The sequence below is a fragment of the Siniperca chuatsi genome, linkage group LG12 (genome assembly GCF_020085105.1).
Source record: "Siniperca chuatsi isolate FFG_IHB_CAS linkage group LG12, ASM2008510v1, whole genome shotgun sequence".
Classification (NCBI taxonomy): domain Eukaryota; kingdom Metazoa; phylum Chordata; class Actinopteri; order Centrarchiformes; family Sinipercidae; genus Siniperca; species Siniperca chuatsi.
The window spans coordinates 22,645,639-22,666,380 of NC_058053.1; the positions used below are offsets into that span (position 1 = coordinate 22,645,639).

The 20,742-nt window shown below is 38.6% G+C and overlaps 2 protein-coding genes across 2 annotated transcripts in view; both read left to right on the forward strand.

Annotated features, from left to right (window-relative positions):
• Nucleotides 1-2,981, forward strand: part of pdia5 (protein disulfide isomerase family A, member 5) — a 54,881-nt gene extending 51,900 nt beyond the window's left edge. The window contains exon 17 of the mRNA XM_044215760.1: nucleotides 577-2,981. Coding sequence (XP_044071695.1) covers nucleotides 577-657 — 81 coding nt within the window. The 3' untranslated portion in view covers nucleotides 658-2,981. The remainder of the gene's footprint in view (nucleotides 1-576) is intronic.
• A 5,741-nt stretch (nucleotides 2,982-8,722) lies between these two features.
• On the forward strand, nucleotides 8,723-20,703 carry sec22a (SEC22 homolog A, vesicle trafficking protein). The gene is made up of 7 exons (XM_044215762.1): nucleotides 8,723-8,857; nucleotides 11,764-11,974; nucleotides 14,175-14,338; nucleotides 15,185-15,364; nucleotides 16,882-17,000; nucleotides 17,753-17,818; nucleotides 18,158-20,703. Exons 2-7 carry the CDS (start codon nucleotides 11,793-11,795, stop codon nucleotides 18,356-18,358), a joined length of 912 nt encoding a protein of 303 aa, XP_044071697.1. The 5' UTR covers nucleotides 8,723-8,857; nucleotides 11,764-11,792; the 3' UTR covers nucleotides 18,359-20,703.
• Nucleotides 20,704-20,742: the final 39 nt, after the last annotated feature.

The window sequence follows — 20,742 nt, forward strand, 5'->3', positions numbered from 1 at the left end:
ACAATACAACTCATTGTTTCAAGCCTTTCTACCATCGAGGCGTTCAACAATCTTTAAATCTTTTAAGGTCTCCAACAAAAAAGTTGTATCAGCCACAGACGAGTTTTGTACACAGCGTAAGCATGTTGTATGACAGTAATAATCATCCGTGCGTCCACTGTATATAGTTATATGGATTAAACTAAACTTCGATGCAAATAATTTGAATCAATGATTTTTAGTAATCGAGTTACTCTAGGAATCGTTTCAGCCCTAAGGGGCCAGGGTCATGCACACAGCTCAACCCAGCCTTCAGTGGAGTATTACAGTTGGCAGCAGAGAATAATGTAGGCAAATGTTAATATCTTGGACAGGGCTAAGCAGATTGACCTTGAACTTGGCAACAATATTTGGATTCTGTGTTTACTTCTCTTATCTCCACGCTGTCAGGCTAAGTTGAGATAATGTTTAATGACGGGACTCTGATCTCTATTAGATTAGAAAAGGGCATTTCCAGACTGATGAATTGCTTCAAGTTGTGATATGATCACTAAAACCTGTGCTTTACTGACTCTCTAACTGTCCCTCTGTCCACAGGAGGGGGGCTTCACAGGTTTCATGCGCAGCTTAAGAGGACGTGATCAGGAAAAGGTTGTCAAGAGGAAGGAGGAGCTCTGAGGGCAGCGTGCAGGGAGGGGGCGTTGCACTGCACAGTTTGTCATTGCACTGTGACCCTTGACCCTGGCAAGGGCCCTATCAGCACTGACGTGGGAGACTTGATGACCTCAGCGAAAGGCTATTTTTTTAATACCGTGGTGATCACATTTGTAATAATACCAACAGAGTACCTACAGTCAGACCGACCACTTGAGACTAGTTTTTTCATGGATATTCTGATGGGCAGAAAATCGACAGACAAAAAAGTAATTTCTTTCTTCTTTTTTTGCCCAAACACTGTGACTGCATATGTGAAAAGCTACACCCTATACTGTATCTATGCAATACTGACCCCTGCTTAGCCCTTCGGGGGTCTGTGTGAGTGACAATTGACACCCATGGTGGTGGGTGGTGGTGGGCATCATTATTTAAAGGTGGAGGCTGCACTAGCAATTACTCCACACGAGTCCTATTCCAGTACCATCAACTCTGCTCTGTCTCTAGAAGGGACACATTCTGATTATTGACATACACCTGTTGGTTCCAATATTTTTGTACAGAACCTCAAGTCCAGAACCATCCAGATTATTGCTTTGTTATCCTCACAAATCAGTTAGAAGATAACTGCATTTAACCCCTGAGATCTAAAAGAAGTCCATGGTTTGTACAGTAAAATGTGAAGTGCTATAAGGTACTGTAGCAATGTGAAGTAGGTGAAATCATGGCCAAAGGGTCAATATTCTGGATGGTTTTGGGCTTTCATGATTAGTTTTGCTTTTAGAAAGAACTTAAACATTTTTGTTTGCTGAAATCTGTAGCCTTGAAGATAAAAAAATAATAAAATGCTGGAATTGCAGAAATATACAGTGATGAGTGAGGCTTGTTGCCCTTGCAATTCCCTCAAGTCATGGACCAGAGCAAGTTAAAGGAGAAGAAAAAAACAAACAAGAACATGAAATGCCAAATATTCTTCTACGCATTGCCCTTGATATTTTCATGCTTCGTACATTTCCAAATATTGACAACATTCACTGCTGTAGTGACCTCTTGTATCTCTGTTGTTCATTCAGAATGGGATTTCATCAAGATTTTTACAAGGCTAGGGCTCATTTACATAAGCATGGGATATGCTCAAGTATGGTGGCTAAATATTGCATGTTGATCATAAAATGTCAACTAAACATGAATCTACCCTCCGTCCTCTGAACTAATCATGGATTCCACCCAATATTCAACAATCCCCTCTGCGTTCACACACTGTTCAGGGAGATGCTGGAATGATTCAGACCTCTGGTTTACACTGGGCATTCAGGGTTTTTGTTTAAGGGTACCCAGTCTGTTTCATGCCCATGTGTTTCCAAGGAGCCAAAATGACAGCCCTCTGGACAGTTTTGTCTCAATCTGCATCTGCCTGCCATGCCGGCCTGGAATTGCTCAGCTTCAGTAAGCTTGGACAGTGCTCTCCCATGCCTTCCATCAAATTCCAAGGGATGACTTTATAGTACATCCAAGGAGTAATTAAGCATTAAGTAAGTGAAGTCTCCAGCCCCCTCCCACTTCTAGCAGCATAACACCATCGATTCGGGGCCATCATCATTACTTCCGTGGCGATTGTTTTTTAATGCTGTGTGTTTTCAACTCCCACGCTTTGGCCACTATAAATATTTAAAGGCTTATCTGTAGCTGAACTTGTGTTTTATTATTCAATACTTTGGCTTCTTTCATTATGAATAAGGTTCTCAGGGATAGCGAAATACAATTAAAGGGAACTAGTTTGTTTGTAAGTTTGCATTCCAGCTGAATAATTTTGAGCCCTTAGGTCACCAAATTAAATATTGTTTACATTTGTATCCCAAGGGGGAAAAAAACAATTGAATTGTCCTTTTTGTCTGTGCTATATCATGACAACATGTATTGAATAAGACGTATCTTCAGTAGATGTTACTGAACCGTTTCTCATCAAGCATTATCATTGTGATTCTTAATAAATTTCATGGTATGCAAGAGCATTTTGAAAGAGTGCTTTACACAGTTAGGTGTGACATATCGCTGTAATTAGGTGTTCATTCTCCTCTGGAGGTGAAACAATGACCTTTTGTTTACTGTGTCCATTTGTTTTTGTTTAGGAGCCTCCGCAGTGACATCACATGTTTGTTGAATAATAGAAAGACCACCTCTTTCTTATCCCAAAGGTATCCATGTTGTGTAGGAAGTTGTCACACTTATGCCAAGAAGTCATTGTTGCCTTTGTTGATTTTTCTGTGCCCAGCCATACCTACAGTTTTGCCCCCTGCAGTAAGGACCTTGTGAGATGATAAAATTAATAAAGTCAAACATTTCCAAAACTTTTTTCACTTGTTTTTTTTTATTATATAAAAATGTACACATCTCTGCTCTGCCTGTTATTTTACAACCAAGTTTTTTATTGAATCATTTTTAAACCATGTTAGGGGTGTGGCTCTAGGTCAGTTGGTTCACCACTTTGATCCACAGTGAAATGTCTCCACAACTATTGTATCGATTGCCATGAAATTTGGTACACACATTCATGCCCCTCACAGGATGAATTGTAAAAATTTGGGTGAACCTCTGACTTTTCATCTAGCACCATCATCAGGCATCAACCATCATCAGGCATCAACATTTTAATTTGTCCAATACTTTGGTTTCTGACCAAATACCTTCAAACTGACATTCCTATCAGCCTTAGCTGTACTTTGTGTTTAGTGCTAATAAAATGTTAGCATGCTAACATACCAAACAAACCTGGTAAAATGGTAAACATCACCCGCTAAACATGTTATTGTCCTTATGAACATGTTAGCGCGCTGACGTCAACATTTAGCTCAAAGCACCGCTGTGCTAGTATAGAGCAGCTAGTGTGGCTGGACTCCAGTCTTGGAAATGGATGGGAAGCAGTAAATAACATTCATGTTATTAAGAATAAAGAACTCTAGTAAAACAGATTATAGTATAATTAGCCAACATTAAAAATATCACCACTCATCATTCTCAGTGCCATCATTACCACCATGGTTACTTTAATGGCCAGTGTTTACTGCCACATCCATATCTAGCAATCTTTGTCCTACTGTGTTCTGAATAATGAGACTCTTCCTGTGTTGAAATACCCTGAAAACACTGTTAAAATTTCACATAGCAAAAATTGACACATAATTAGTTCATTGACACAGCACTGAAGAATATCCAGAGCATGAGAACATGTAAAGTTATTTTAAAATACACCACCGACACCGGGCTAGCTGTTGGCACAATGAAATAAATAGAAGTTGACCTTGTCGGGTCGCTGGGCTGAAGGACAGTTCTGGTGAAAGCAGTTTTTGTGCCTGTTTATTTTGACATTTTTCTCAGTTCTGCATCTCAGACGGGAAACAAATGGACCACCAGCAGCACTCAGCAGATCTGACACTGATGGCTTTATTGTGAGAAATGGCTGGAAAATGGCACTGGACCTAAAAGTGACCCCACTCACAGTGACGTCAGTGAAAATCTTGACTCATAACTCCACTGCCTGAACTTCTGTTTTTCCAAGGTGACAAGCATGTAAAATATTATAAATCATTACTTTTAGGATCAACGGCTTGGGAAATCTGTGTGGAGTCCAGTCCTCATTATGCTCAACTCTAAGCTGTAGAGTGACTTTGTAACTGAAGTTTTTTGTGTTCAGTGTTTGCAGTCTACAGGTCATGCCGGTCTGCTTAGATAAAGTGCTGTTGTTGGGATGCATGTGGTGTTGAGCCATAGCAGGCTGATTAATGCCTGTAAGCAGGCAGAAATACCTTCTCAGTCCCAATATCACTTTAGATGATTTTTAAAGGGGTGGAGTACTGGTGCATTGCTTCTTTGTGGGTTTTCTTGGAGGGGAGGGACAAGCATTTTAACCTGTGCAAAATGAGCATAAGAAATGGAGGGCACAGGGTTGTTAATACAAAGTCAGGGTCTGCTCTGATTCAAGTACCCTTAACAGAAGCCATTTTCCCTTTATGGATAATTGTGTTTTGCGCTATTCAGTATTTTATCTCTCTGACGTCAATCTGCACTCTGCCTTCATCCACCTGCCCGTCCTCTACCTCACCTTTGTGTCATCATTATGTTTTGTTTTTTTTTATAAAAGCCCACACATGACACCTTCTTTTTTCAGATGCATCATTAAAAAGTTGTTGTTTATTTTGTTGATATTATTTCTGTACATACTTTTGTTCCTTCCCATTATTTTCATGGCATCCAATATGCCAACGCTGGGACAAATTGGTTCAAACACCAGAAGTCAATGAAATAAATAGACCTCTGAGTATCTGCTTGAGAGAGATAAAGATTTTCTTTAGCTCGTTTCTCATGAGGCAGTAATCAAAGTGATTTGCATCCTTTGCTGAAAGATCCATATGTTCACTCTGTGCTCAGTAGAGCTGTCAGTCAACACTGAGAAGAACAACATCCCTTTTATGATATTGTTGATAGAAATTGTTCAATTATAGTTTTGGAAATCCATCAGAACTGTGCCATGAAAATGTCAAATGCTTACTCTTGATTGACTGGCGAAACCATCAAGGGAAAATAAACAGGCTTTTAAATGAATAGCTTCCATGTTTAACAACCAAAAACAATAGATGTTTCTGCAAATCCATATGCCATGTTAAACAGTAACAACTGACTGCTGTTTGAGTTTGAATGTTTCTGGTGGAAATGACCTTTAAAGTAAAGATCAAATGCTTTCTAGGTATTCAATCTTATTTGGCAGCAGTCAGCTACGCCCTGGAGGCTATACAACTTTAATTTACATGTGAACTGCCATTAGTTGTACAGCTGATTAGATCAAGACTTTTATTGTCAATTAAATATGATCATATCTGACCCCCACTTAAGACCCCCACTTAAGACCCCCACTTTCCCCATGCTGAAGATGTTGTTTCATGTTTTTTAAATATATAAGAAATGTGGGTGTCTAAATACTCTACAACATGATTTGATCTATTAACTGTATTTTTGATTCTCAGAAACATTGTATTATTGATTTTTTTAAAAAGCTACATTCTTGCAGCACAACACCTGAGAACTCAATATTTGAAAGCACTCCACTCCAATGTTTTCAAATTCTCAAGAGAACAATTAAAAAGGAATGATCAAATCTGATGCAGCAGAGGCTGAGATCGACATCCCATAATGCATACTTTCCATAATGCATTTTGTTAGGATAAGACCCACCCTGTCTAGTAAACACCCATGTCATTCAAACTCCAAGCTCTAACTTTGTAATGTTACGTGCAAGCCCAAGGACCCTCCACTATTACACCCATATGAGATTGCTGAACATATGCTTTGAAATTCATGGACATTAATCCTCTGCTATAACATCCTCCAATCTTCTGCTTTCAGGCTTTCCACCAGATTTTGAAACCTGGCTGCAGGATTTGCTCCCATTCAGCCACAAGAGCATTAGTGAGGTCCAGCACTGATGTTGGGTGATAAGGTCTGACTCACAGTCAGTGTTCCAGTTCATCTAAAAGGCATTGGATGGGGTTCAGTTCAGGGCTCTGTGCAGGACGCTCAAGTTCTTCCATGGATCTGGCTTTGTGGGATGGGACCATTGTCATGTTGAAACAAGAAAGTGCCTTCTCCAAACTGTCATAAAGCTGGAAGAACACTGTTCTCTAAAATATCATTGTATGCTGTGACATTGAGACTTCCCTTCATTGGATCCATAAGAGGACAGGCCCAAATACTGAAAAACAGCACCACACCAAAATACCCTAAAGCATGTGGACAGGGGTGTCTACATACCTCCTCCACAGCCACGGAAAACATTATTAACATTAACTCCTCGTGACTACTAAAATGATTTAATAATGGGGATTCTAACCTGATTTACTCTAAACAAATAAAATATATCAGATCAGTGTGCATGTGCATGGTCAGTTTTCTGTTCATGTTCCCCAGAAGATATTTCCTAGTGATTTTGCATATTCATGCTCTCCTCGCACCGCCCTGAGAACTAACTTAATGTAATTGTGAGTATGTTGCTTGGTCTGTTTTTATTGTTAGGTGTGGTGAACATTGCAGTCTCCAAAGACAACAACTGAGGCTTTGGACTTTTAGTCTTGTCATCACATTGATCGTCACCCAAGACAGGTAGTCCTTAAAAGTCACATTTCATGAATTTCCTGTAAAAAATGTAAAAATCCTGCAGTTGAACCAAGACAATGTTCTGCAGGTATATTTTTAGATATGTCATAGTTCTCAAGAATTCCTCAGCTCAAAGTTGAAATGTATAATGATGACATCCTGGGAAAGAGACAATTTGTGGTGATGCATTTGAATGCTGATGTGTGTGCACCTCTGTTTAGTCTGTTACTGTGAATAACGACACTGCCTTCCTCACACCTGACATTCTCACTTACCCAGACCTGTGGCCATTCATCAACTTGTCAACAGCAGCAGACATCCATCATCCACTTTCACTCTGTGTGTCTGTCTTTCTCCCTCTCTTTCACACACACACACACACACACACACGCAAGCCATGAGGGTACTGAGGAGGTCCCTTCAGGCTGACACATTGCCATGAGCTCCGGGGAGATTGCATGGATATATGTGAAGGATGAGGCCACTAACCATCTCTGTATTGTTGTTTTTGTTTCCTCTAGCCGCAAATGTGTTTTCTTCCATATTCTAACAGGAAATGTATGAAAATAGGAAAAAATGCTGATGCCAGTGAATGGCCTATTTTAGGTCTGAGTGGAGCACTAAAGCTTGGCAGGCTCTGGGTACGCATTATTCATTTTTGATGTTATTTTAATTTTAACATAAAAAAAGATCTCAGCATCGTATGCTTGGGAGTAGAGCTAATTTGTTTCTGGCTTTCAGTGGGAAAGTAGCAACTGGAGCAAGTAGAGATCAGAATAAAAAACTAAAATGTAAATGTTAAATTATGAAACATAGTATCTATCACAAAGTCAATGAGCTCATGAAAATTAACAATCTCAGTTAAAGAGAAATGACTGATCATACTGCAGCAGCACACTACTGTCTATCAACCTTGTTGGACTATAAATAGTTTTTATTTAGTAGTATTTTGTTATAATGTATTAGCCACAGTATGTATCTCTTTTACCATCGAGCATTTTACTCTCGTTTTTAAATGTTTTATGCTTTCCATTTCATTTCACTATTTCCACTTTATTGTGTAACTTTGTGTAGAAAAGTGCTCTTTAGGGTATGGCCGAGGGGTTTAAGGCGCTGACCAAGTAATTGCAATGTCTCCGGTTCGAGATGTGACTGAAAACTCCAGATGAAAGCTTTCAAACTGACCTTGAGTCAAGAATTATACTAACATATCTCTCATTACCTGTGGGATATATGATTAAATTAAACTATTCCCATTATTTTCAATTCAAAGAAATTGTATGTAATTTAAACAGTTGCGAATTGCTAAAGTAATAATCAAAAATCTATAATGGAGAAAAAAAGTACAAACAAACAAAACACAGAACAAAAATAATATTAAGAGCAAAATTGCTGCTGTGATTAAAAAAAGACAAATTAACAACTTTATCGAAAGAACAACAACATTACAAGACAAAAAACTTATATGTACATAAATAAATAGAAATTGAAAATAAAAGTAAAATACATTTAAAAAACATATATACATAATATATATATATCAGCTAACAATTTCGTCTTCATGTTTTGTTTTTTAGAGATTCTAGGGAAAAGAAGAAAGAAAGTTGGCAGTTCAGTACAAAATTTGTATTTGGTAGAAACTGAAAAATCCAGGCATTGTGAATATACCCAACAAGAACAATTTGATCAAACAATTGATTTGAGTGTGCTCAGTCTAAACATTAAAAAATAAAAACAAACTTTTGATGATAGGGACAGAAACATTACCTACTAGATTAATGAAGTAATGGGTGTCCATAAGTGAGTACAAAAATACATTAGAAAAATTTGAGAAATAAAAATAAATTAATAAAATTCAAAACATTCCTGATGTTTTATTTCAACAGAGCATATTTGTTGTTTTGGTTTATTTGTGTGGTTTTTTTTGTGATGCTGATGAGAGGTTGTCTTTACCCACAATGCACAGCGAAACAGCCACGTAAACGTAAAGAGTCATCACCGCTGTCTGTGATTTAGACGCCTCTGCTCAGTTTAAAAGCAGCACAACAGATGTCCATATGATGCTACACTCGTTTACCAGGTATTAAATACCCAACTAACTATCCCAGTTTGTTCAGGTTTGCTTATAGCTTTGCCCTGAGTTGTGGGTGTGCAAAGTAGCTAGCTGTTAGCCCCCTAGCCTGATAACGTTAGCTGGAAAGAAATGCTGGTGAACAAGCTAATATAGTTAGTTGCTAACGGTGGCTAGCTGGCTAACCAGGTCTGGTGTGGCTAGTTTGTTTGCTAGTTTTCTTATAATGTTAAGTGACCGCTTACATTAAAGGAAAACGTTCGAAAACACGAAGCGTGTAGCTAATTCGGTTGAGTTTTATATCAACAGATAACTGTTACGTTAAATAAACCTACTCATTAACTGTTACTCCTTAGCTACTGAGCCACTGCTCCTAAGGTTAGCTAGCTAGCATAAACGTATTTCCTCTGTTAAACCGTCGTCGTAATGTTTTTCTGTTCTTTTAACCTAATTAAACCAGGTAATAATGTCGAACTATCGAGTTTGCGTTGAAGCTATGAAATGTTAACGTTTTGTCACGAGTGCGGTGAAGGCACGTCGTGACAGAAATCCTCCAAGCGCTTCCTCTCAACGCCCCTTCATTCAGTCTGTGGAGCTGTCCATGGTTCCAGCACAACCGACCGCGTAACCACCGACCGTCTTTACTTACAAAACACATTTTGAGTGCTCCTCACTTTTGTCATATAAAAAGATATTCTTGTTTTGACACAACTATGGTTTGGGCTTAAAAATGATGTTTCGTTGTGGTTTGGCTAGTACCAAGATCACTCACTTCACAGCCAGGATTCATAGAGAAAATGTCAATAAGGCAGGATTGTAAGACACATATGTGGAAAAACACAGTATAAGCAATATTAGCAGATAGCTGTGTGAGTAAGAGCCACTAAAAGAGCCTGTTAAACTCTTTTTTTTTGGGGGGGGGGGGATTATAAATATTCAATTTATTTTATTTATATAGCACCAATTCATAACAGAAGTTATTGCACTTTTAGGCCTATAGCAGCATAACTAAGGGATGGTTCAGGGCTCAGGGTTGAGATGGTGTCTGCCTCCCGAGCCCAAACTGGTACCTGATTCCACAGGAGAGGAGCTTGATAGCTGAAGGCTCTGGCTCCCATTCTACTTTTGGAGACTCTAGGAACCACAAGTAACCCTGCATCCTGGGAGCACAGTGTCCTAGTGGGGTAATAACATACTATGAGCTCCTCAAGATACAATGCTACCTGACCATTAAGAGCTTTGTAGCATGGAGAAGGATTTTAAATTCTATTCTGGATTTTACACGAAGCCAGTGCAGAGAAGCTAATATTGGCGAAATTTGATCTCTTTTCCTAGTTCTGGTCAGTTCACGTGCCGCAGCATCCTGGACCAACTGGAGAGTTTTAAGGGACTTATTCGGGCAGCCTGATAATAAGGAATTGCAATAATCCAGCCTAGAAGTAACAAATGCGTGGACTAGTTTTTCTGTATCATTTTGAGACAGGATGTGCCTGATTTTTGCAATGTTACGTAGGTGAATGAAGGCAGTCCTTGAAGTTTAATTCATGTGGGCGTTGAAGGACAAATCTTGATCAAAGATAACTCTGAGGTTCCTTACAGTGGTGCTGGAGGCCAGGGTAATGCCATCTAGAGTAACTATATCTTGAGATAATGAGTTTTGTTGTTGTTTGGGGCCAAGTACAATAACTTCAGTTTTGTCAGAGAAAATTGCAGGTCATCCAGATTTTTATGTCCTTAAGACATACTTGAAGTTTAGCTAACTGATTAGTTTCATCTGGCTTGATCAATTGATATAATTGGGTATCATCCACATAACAATGAAAGTTTATGGAGTGTTTCCTAATAATATATCAGAATCAGAAATACTTTACTGGTCCCCAATGGGAAACTCTTTTGTTACAATATACAATATTATTGTAATAGTGTGTATATATACAAAATACTATATATATTTATTTATATAGTGTATATATAAGGTGAATAGAATTGGTCCAAGCACAGAACCTTGCGGAACTCCGTGACCAACTTTGGTATGTTTGGAGGATTTATCATTAACATGTACTAACTGAGATCGATCTGATAAATAGGATTTAAATCAGCTTAGTGGGATTCTGTTAATGGCAGTTAAATGTTCCAGTCTGTAATAGGATGGTCAATGGTGTGGAATGCAGCACTAAGATGTAACAAGACAAGTACAGAGACAAATCCATTGTCTGATGCAATTAGAAGGTAATTTGTAACTTTCACCGGTGCTGTCTCTGTGCTATGATGCACTCTAAATCCTGGCTGAAAATCCTCAAATAAACTGTTGTTATGTAGAAAGTCACACAACTGATAGGCGACAGCTTTCTCAAGGATTAGGAGGATGTTGTGGCGGTACCTACCCATAAAGGGCCTGCACATCTAATGTTGCATATTTATTGCTGAGATGCTAAGATAAACTGTTGAATATTGATAAGTAATTTAGTCTGTAAAATGTTGGTAAATTGTGAAAATTTCTTTTTCCCAGAGCTCAAAGTGACACCTTCAAATTACTTGTTTACAGTAACAGTCCAATATCTAAAGTTGTTTTAATGATGATATGAAACAGAGAAAATTATGTCAGAAGCCAAAATGAGCAAATGTTTGGCATTTTTGGTTAATAGATGACTTAAACGATTAATTAAATATCAGAATAGTTGCAGATTAATTTTGTTTTTGTTAATTGTGTCAGCTCCACTGTCAAGTATTTAAGATCTCACACTTTGATCAATTTTGGTTAAATTTAACATATCTTTCTTTAGACATGCATTTGAACAAAATGCATGGTTAATTGGTTGACACACAACATGGACTGAATTGACAGCATTAGATATTCAACATATTATTGCTACCCTCTCAACAAGGTTTCATCCCCTTTTAACGTCTGTTTGCAGGGCTTCAGTGGGATTGCCAGAGCTGTAAGATGTCGATGGTGTTGTTTGCCTCTGTGGTTCGGGTCGGGGATGGCCTGCCTCTCTCTGCATCCACTGACTATGAGCAGGACAAAGAGCTTCAGGAAACCAAGAAACACCTCAAAGGTCTCTCCAAGAAACTCAGCCAGTTCCCTGACCGCTGCACGCTTAAGACTGGACCATACAATGTCAAGTAGGTCATATGGGATGTTGATTTTAAATTCCAAATGTTTGCAAATTTTAAAGGGACCCTTTACATTCAAACCACACATTAATTACATAACCATAATAAACCAAGTATATGTTAACTTGCTAGATAAGAACAGTATTTGTATGACTGAATTTGTCACTTAACATATTTTCAATTCAAAATAAAATACAGTTTAAAGATTTAACTTTAGATATTTAGATAATTTTCTGCCTCTTCATCCACTGATACACAAGGGTGATTAAACAGTCTACTGCTGACAGTTTTTTCTGCTCTTCTTGACCCCTCTAACACAACTTCGATTGAAAAATGCTTTTTAATTTGAGTGATTTGACAACTAGGCCTTCATTTGAGGTGTCAAACTGTTTCTAAAAGCCCTGCTGGTGCTCAGGGAAATGCTTTGAAACTCTCTCAAGCACTGTTTGTTAAGAGCTAATTAGTCTTATTAAGACAGAGAACATGAGCTGAAAAGAAACTCAGATTTAGCCATCAATTAGCCAGTTATACCTTTCAGCAACCAGTCTCCTTTGATCCTTTGATTAGAGTTTCTTTAATCAATGAGAGCCTGTAGCATCTGAAGAAGAGAAGGTCAGAAGACAGTGAAGGTTAGAATGAGGCAGGAAGTGTTTAAAGTCACAGGTTAATCTGTTCTGTGATAGTCTAGGCCCTTTACAGGCTGTTATATTTCTCTGTCATGAAAGCAGGAGGAGATTCCTTGTATCATTCTGCGTGAAAATGACTCATTCCTTAACTGTAACCTTAATAGCCAACTTTTTATCATTCCAAGCTCTGTGTATTGTTCCTGTTATGTGGGAATTTAGAATATACTGTATCTGATAGGATTTAGGGACTTTGCAGTGACCTTAACATAGACCACTTTACATTTTATAATATTTTAACATGTTCATGCTGTAATATTTATGCATCATCAGTTATATCAGTTGTACCTAAGGACTTTATCCAACTTTATTTAATCTTTACTCAACTGTGAGTTAATGATATATGTTCTGATATGGTATCAATAAAATATTATAGGGACTATTGATCTGTGCATCCTGTCGAGAGACTTTCAAGATAATGGGAAAGAGATTTGTCCACTAGTAGGATGTCAGAAGTGGTGACACACTAGTCGAAGCTGAACATAAACTTTTGACAGACCCTCTAAAAGGTCTCGTGACACCGACCTTTATTTCTTTACACTGGCTCCCCATCAAATTCAGAATCCAATTCAAGATTCTTATAATTAATTTTAAAGCCCTGCATCAGTGAGCTACTACTGCCCTATATCACTAGTAGGTGTCTGAGGTCTTCTGATCAGGGCTTGTTGGTTGTTCTCCCTCCAGGCATAAAACTAAAGGAGAATGTGGCTTTTGAAGTTGTGGCTCCTAAATTTTGAAATTCATTCCCTTTAGACCCATTGAATCTTCAGTTTTTTATTGTGATGCACTTTGTGATGTCTGCTCTTGAAAGGCGCTATATAAATGAACTTTACTTACTTACTGTAGACGTAATATTCTTAATACACTTACATCAGTATTGACAGTGGCTAGAGGCCACAATATTAACCATCATTCAACCTTATGAGAATAAGGTGCCCGCCTGCCTCCTACTGATTTGTGAATTAGTTCGTTCCTTGGTTTCTGAGGCACTGCAACTACACAGTGACATGCTGGTATCAGATTCACCCTCATTCTTAAAATATTTTCTATAATTATGTGGGGGGTTTGTCTAGCCACACGATAATCATTACATCAGTCTGTTCTGTTTGTTGACATTTATGTTCCATATCAATTTAGATGTTGTTGTGTTAACTGGCTTTCCACTCAGTTGTGCTCTGAGCTATTCAGATAATGTAGAAGTCTTAGTATTTGGGGAATTTAATTTGTGCTCTGTGTATCAATTAACACTGCAGGGCCAAAAGATAGTGTGTGCCAAGGTGAATGTAGTATTCTGTTTAATTAGCTGTGAACGTGTGAATTTTAGGCACAAATGTGCTGAAATAGTGTTTGTGTCGTGTTTAGAGCAACAACCAGCAGAATCAGGAATATCATATGTGTTTTTTTCCTATAATCTGCACTGTATTTAGCTTGGTGTCCTAATTACAGTTTCCCAGGGTTTCTATCAAGAGAAGAGAGTGCGGTGTGTGTGAAAAGCAATTATGTTTGTGCGTGTGTGTGTTTTTCAGTTTCACAAGCTCACTGGGTGTTGGATACTTGATGGTGTGCACCGCAAACTACCCCAACGTGCTGGCCTTCTGCTTCCTGGATGAGCTACAGAAGGAGTTTATCGTCACCTATGACACCAAACGAATCAGCAGCGCCGTGCGGCCGTACTCCTTTATTGAATTTGGTGAGCTCCATGGAGTTTTACAGCAACTATCACATGGTAAACCTTACAATGTCAGTCGCTCGGAGCTGAAGGGCAAGGGTGTCTTTGTTCATCAATAATATGGGGAAAAGATCCATCACTGAAACTGAATGGAACAAGGTACATTCTCCTGGGCTCAACAAAAGGTATTCTGGGAAATTTAGGAAATACAACTGTAGTAAATGTAAAAAGGGCAGGTTTAGGGAAGGTGGTTGCACCAAAAAATAGGTAACAACCCATTTCATCACAAAATGATTTCCTGCAAACACCCCAACCAAACATTACAGTGTATCCTGAGTAGGGCTACATGATTATTGCCATTTTTGATTAATCTGTTGAATATTTTCTTGATTAATTGTTTGGTCTGTAAAATGTCAGAAAATCTAGAAAATGTCCATCATAAGATCTCAAAGGTCAAGTTGACATGTTCAAAGTGCTTGTTTTGTCCAACCAAAAATCTAAAGCCCAAAAATATTCAATTTCCAATTATAAAAATAAAGGGGAAAAACAGCAAATCTTTACATTTGAAAGTTAAAACTGGATAATGTTTGACATATAAACTTTATAAATGACTTAAACAGTAAATCTGTTGATTGGTTTATTAATTAATAATTTCAGAGATAAAAAATATCTATCAAAAACTGAAATCTTGCTTTAACTCTGACAGAATGTTCTGCTCTTATAGATAAACTCATTATTTGTATGTATACAAATAATGAGTTTATCTCATTATTTGTATGTATACAAATAATGAGTTTATCTCCCTTGTTTTGCTCCCTGTGTTACTGTATTAACCACCTTGTTGTTGTGCTGACCGTCATCCCTCAGACACCTTCATCCAGAAGACCAAACAGCGCTACAACAGCCCACGTTCTCTGTCCACCAAGATCAACCTGGCTGACATGCAGACAGAGATCAAGCTGAGACCGCCCTACCAGCTCTCCCCTGAGGACCTGAGGGCAATCAATGGATTTTCAGTGCACACACCCTCTAAATACAAGGGCATAGGTAGGACATAAGCTGCTGCGACATGCATATACACCCCACACATACCTCATCCAAGTATGAAAGAGGTTTGCTATTGTAATAACTACCTACTTAATTTCCCTTCTGGAGATCAATAGTGTTATTTAATCTTATCTTACTATCATTACTTTGCACTATTAACACTGGTAGCACTGGTCTTTGTAACACAGTGACATAAAAAGGTCACTAGTGATTTCCTCAGAATACTGTATCCTTCACTACACCAGAAAAGGAACAAGACTGGATGCACTGTTGCACCTGTCATTGTTCATACTGCTTATTGAGCCGTTGGGTTTTCGACCAGTTCACATCAAACCTGTAGACTCTTCCACGTGCTTGTTATAATGTTCAAAGGTGCAGTACAATAACAAAGTTCATTCCCATCTGTGCATTCTTAGTAGGTAATGGTAATCTTCTACTGTCCTGTTTTACAATATCACATGAAAGAGTTCTGTAGACAGTTAGCTGGCTGAAAGTTATTAAGGGCTTATTACTTTCACTTCAAACAAAAAAATTACTTTTAATTTATCTGTAATTTTGAGTATTAGAAACTGTTGAAAATCTTATTAACAAATCAATAATACAAAAACTTATATCATTTGCAGAACAAAACACTGAAAATATTAACATTTATTGTTTTGATAATTACTTTTTAGGGATACTTAAGAACTAAGTTTGCATTTTTTCCCTTCACTTACAATTACGTGAAACATTTTCTGAGCTACCCTCACTGTGTGAGGGCATTGTTTACTTTAAACTACAATGAACAGTGTATTCTTGCAGCAAGAAACTTGGAAGCATGGCAACATAAAATCTGGGTGAATAACAGTTTAAACTGATTTGCTCTTTTTATAAACTCCAGGTGTTTTTCAGTTAAAATCTGTAAAACAACAACAAAAAAGAACAACAATGACCCATGAGGTTAATGTATGTCCGGTGGTCAGATATCCTTTTGCTCAGTCAGACAGCTCCACTGTTGCTCTGCCGCTCTGTAGCTCAGACCCCCTACCCCTCAGTTGCTCCAGAAATCAACCCCCTTGTACGCACCGTCACACCTCAGCTGCCCCAAGCTAAGTGATGCCACCTCGGGTCACTTAGAGCTGTTGTGTTCCCCCTGACATCCTCTTCAGGGCAGCTCTCCACACTTTGTTCACTCTCTGTTGGTTGCCCTTGCCAGTTTTTGTTTTCTGAGAGCATAAATCATTTGGTCCAGGGGGATGATGTATGCTAATCTGATAATAGTGACGCATCACTCCTTTTACTGTGCCAGAATGTTTTGGAAGACAGAAGATTTAAAAACAATGTATGCTTGGGTTTTCATTTCTATTCAAGGATTTATCCTGCATGTAATAGTTTTATGAATGATTACATTTCATGAAATATATATGTTTTGTTATATACTTTGGAAAGCAGATTTTCTTTTTGTTAATGCTTTTGTAGTTCATTTGTCAAGGCAGATTATGCTGAGTCTGCAGTCCTGTGTTCTTTCTCTCTTCCAGCTCCCACACAGATGTTGGAGCCTGTGACCCTACCGGGCATCGTGTCCTGTGTGCTCAGTGTCCTCTGTGGAGGCCTGAACCTGCTGCGAGGAGTCCACGCTATAGAGAGCATACTACAGGTGAGGACATAACAGAGATGACATTCAAACGGATTCAGTTTCTCTTAAAGGAAAATTCTGGTTTCATACAACCTGGGTCTTATTTTCATAGTTTTGGCTGTCAATTGTCTTCGTAATAGTAAACTTAAGTTAATTCCCTGAGATCTGGGAATGCGGTGACATTGATAAAAAGAAGTCAGACACGGCAAGAAACACAAGCAGTCAGATAAACAAACTGCCAGGTTAGACAAACTTATATGTAAGAGAAAATGGAGGCAAATTGTAAAATTATAACCCACACTTTCCATTGTAAACATTCACCACAGTTTACATACCGACTTCCGTGATCAGTGTTGACATGCTATATCACTGTAGTTGTGTGTGTACACAGTTTTCTTATGCAGTGGGGGATTATTATTACTGACATTACATGTGCACTCACTTTTGGTTTCACCTCCAAATAAAGTGGTGGTGACTGACTAATTGTCTGACTACTTGAGTTTCCTGCCCCATCTGACTATGTGTTTGCAACATTATCATACAATGTAATAGTTATCATAACCGATAAAACCAATCAGTTTTGGGGTCAGTCTGCCATATGCCCCTATTTCTTTTCCTTGAAACTGTAAATGTCACATCATATTCTATTAAACTAGATGAGACTAAATGAAAAAAAAAAGAAATATAGGAACCTCTTCATTTTCTTGTCATATTGGTTTCTTGATGCTTTGTCTAGACTAGTGCTAAAAAATCCCTTTTCTTTCTGTCTGCAGAATGACGATGAAGACTTTAATTATGTGATTGCCTTCTTCCTCGGCACAGCAGCCTGTCTGTATCAGGTAAGTGATAGTCTGCGGTAAGCGCAGCCCATCACTGGCTGCACTTTACAGCTCAGCAGCTTGTCAGCTAGACTAACATTAGCAAAAGCTCAATGCCTTTCACCCCACTACCTTCTCTAAAACATTTTCATCAGCTTCTTTTGTGCAGCACCTGATACTAAATGGAGCACCACAAATTGGTAGACTGATGGGGTGATCAAAGTTATCAGAAGAGATTTCTTACTTACTGAGCAGACTTATTGTCCCATGAAGGACATTAATGATGAAAACATGTCACTGGTCAATGTCAGTCACACAAAGTGTGCAGCATTCAGATTCTTTTCTGCCATTTCCTTTCAGTGCTACCTGTTTGCCTACTTCTCTGTCTGGAGGAACAGTAAGTCCTTTCTGGCATTTGCACTCATCTGTCTGTCCAACATGTATCTGTATGAACTGAGAAACATGTGGCAGATCCTCTTCCATGTGGCGGTGGGGGCCTTCATGACCCTGCAGATCAGACTGAGGCAACCGCTGGGAAAAGCGCCAGACTACAACGTCTGACAGAAACTTTAAACACAAAGGACAAACGGACCTTCAGTTGGATGTCTCGCACACGCCCTGGAAATGCAGTGGAGATGGCACTGATCAGTCTGTGGGCAAAGTGGAAACAAAAGAAAGAAAAACCAAAATCTTGCAGCACCACAGTAGTCCTGTTCACTACATCTCAGCACCAGTGGACAGTGACAGATCTCAGTGTGGACTTTTAGGAAACTCTGCAACCCCAGTCATTTATAGAACGTATTGGATTGATTTTTGAGCTGTCTACTCCCCACCAGTGTCTGATAAAGATATTTCCTTTTCCTACTTTCAGTGCAGCCATAGTTTAGGTCAGAGTCCTGCATATGTCTAGTACAAATACGATACCTTCCAGTACCAGAGTTCCAGTACCAACACCAAAATCATACTTTTTTAATACCTAACTTAGAGGAATGTAATAATGTTTTTTTCCATTTAAGAAATTTAGTTAAACACTCAAATACATCAGTGTTTATTTTTGTATTAACCCAAAACAAATGTACTAGAACTTTTCCGAAAATAAAATGCTTTCTAAAATTTGCAAAATTATGATTGAAACCAGGAAATGTCAGATCAAAGCGTAAGTAACCAAGACTAAAATGCAACACACATTAGCGACATTAGCCACGTCACAAAGCATTGCGTCAATTGACACAACCTCTGGGGCTTAAAAATGAAGCCAATGCGATGTGCCAGAAACAGCAGTTCCTCGAGTGGCCACTTGAGGCTGACTCCAAAAGCGAGTCAATACCCATAAGCCCCCATGTTAAAATGCTCAATTTTACAGCAGAAATAAACGTGTTTACAGCCTGGTACGAAAAAACGATTTTGTTCTCTATAGTTAATTTCCCCCTTCGTGACAACTGTGAGGGGGGGTGAATTTTTTTGCTGCTAGGTGGTTCAGCAACCAGGACTCATTTCGCTCACTGATAAAATTACTTTAGGAAAGATGAACATAAGGCTGCAAGACTGGGCATTAATTTAAATTTCTTGTTCAGTTTTTGTTTTTTCGTCTCTACCATTGACAACGCCCACATCCAGTTAATTTTACGTGTTGTTTTTTTTTTTCTCTACCTGTTACATGCACTTTTTGCACCTGCGTGTACCTGACCCGGTGCAGGACTCTGATTTAGGTTTTGGTTTAAAACTATGCAATGCTGCCTTGTGTGTAGCCCTCATTTCAGTTTGGTGTATTCTGTATTCAGGAGCCAATGATCATACCTTATTTTGCAGATGTTTGTCATTTTGTAGACAGTTAATTTTGCTATTTATTTATTGACTGATTGTTCAGCGACATGTGGTCAATGAAGATTTAAACAGATTTTATTAGTTTAATTTTGTTTTATGATTGTTCCATTTTATTTTTAACGCAGACTGGCGCCTAGTTGTCACAAAGTATCTCCTGCTCCAGTAGACACAAACAGCCTGTTAGCATTCATACCCTACTTCCTCGCCCACACAGCCTCAAGCATATGCCAGTGTCAAGTGACTGTTAATAAACAGGTCTGCGTTGGCAGCGTAAAGCTGTGTAGCTGTGTCGTCGAGACCAGGGGCAGCCCGTATCATCTGAGCAGCCTGTGGCGTGATTTTCCTCCCACCAAGCCCCACGGTTCAGACATGGTTGCGTCTGCAACTTATGAAGACAAAAACTCTCACAAAGTCTCTCACCCTCCGCCTGTGTAATGGAAATTAGCACAGTGTTCACATTTAACATAATTACAGTCAGGAGATGCTACATTCATCGTTATTAGGCAGTGAGAGATTAGTTCAGGGAATTATGGGAAGATTTCCTGGCTTCCTGCACATTCCCAACAAACAATAGCAAACAAACGGAGAGGAGTAGAGAACTCATGCCTTTATTGTTCATTGTTCATGAGTAACTCAACAGTTGTGCCAAGATTGTCAATGTTTTTGTTTGTTTTTTAATCTCTCTCACTGGAAAAAGTTAAAAGTGAAAATGAAAAGGAGTGTAGCCACGCAGCTCAACTCCATTTCCATCTGGCATCTGCACTACAGATCTGTCGGGGGACCGCTGCAACACTTCAGCTTCGTATGATTCATCATTGGGCTCTCTGAATGTTCCCTGCTTTTCAACAGCGGTACCACACCTACATGACCTAATAGCTCTTTTCACAATATGGCTCAGATTGTTCACATTGTGTGAGTTTCTCCTTTTCAACAGCAGTTACATTAGATGTGTAGTGTGGGTGTGTTGTGTAAAATAGGAACAGTAAAATGCAAGGCTTTTTATACTGGTTTATCCAAGTATGGAAAATGAATGTGATCATTTCCGGGTCTTTAAATCTTGGGAATAAACTGCTGAAAACTTATTATATGTGTAGTACAAATATTTCACATTTTAATTTGTA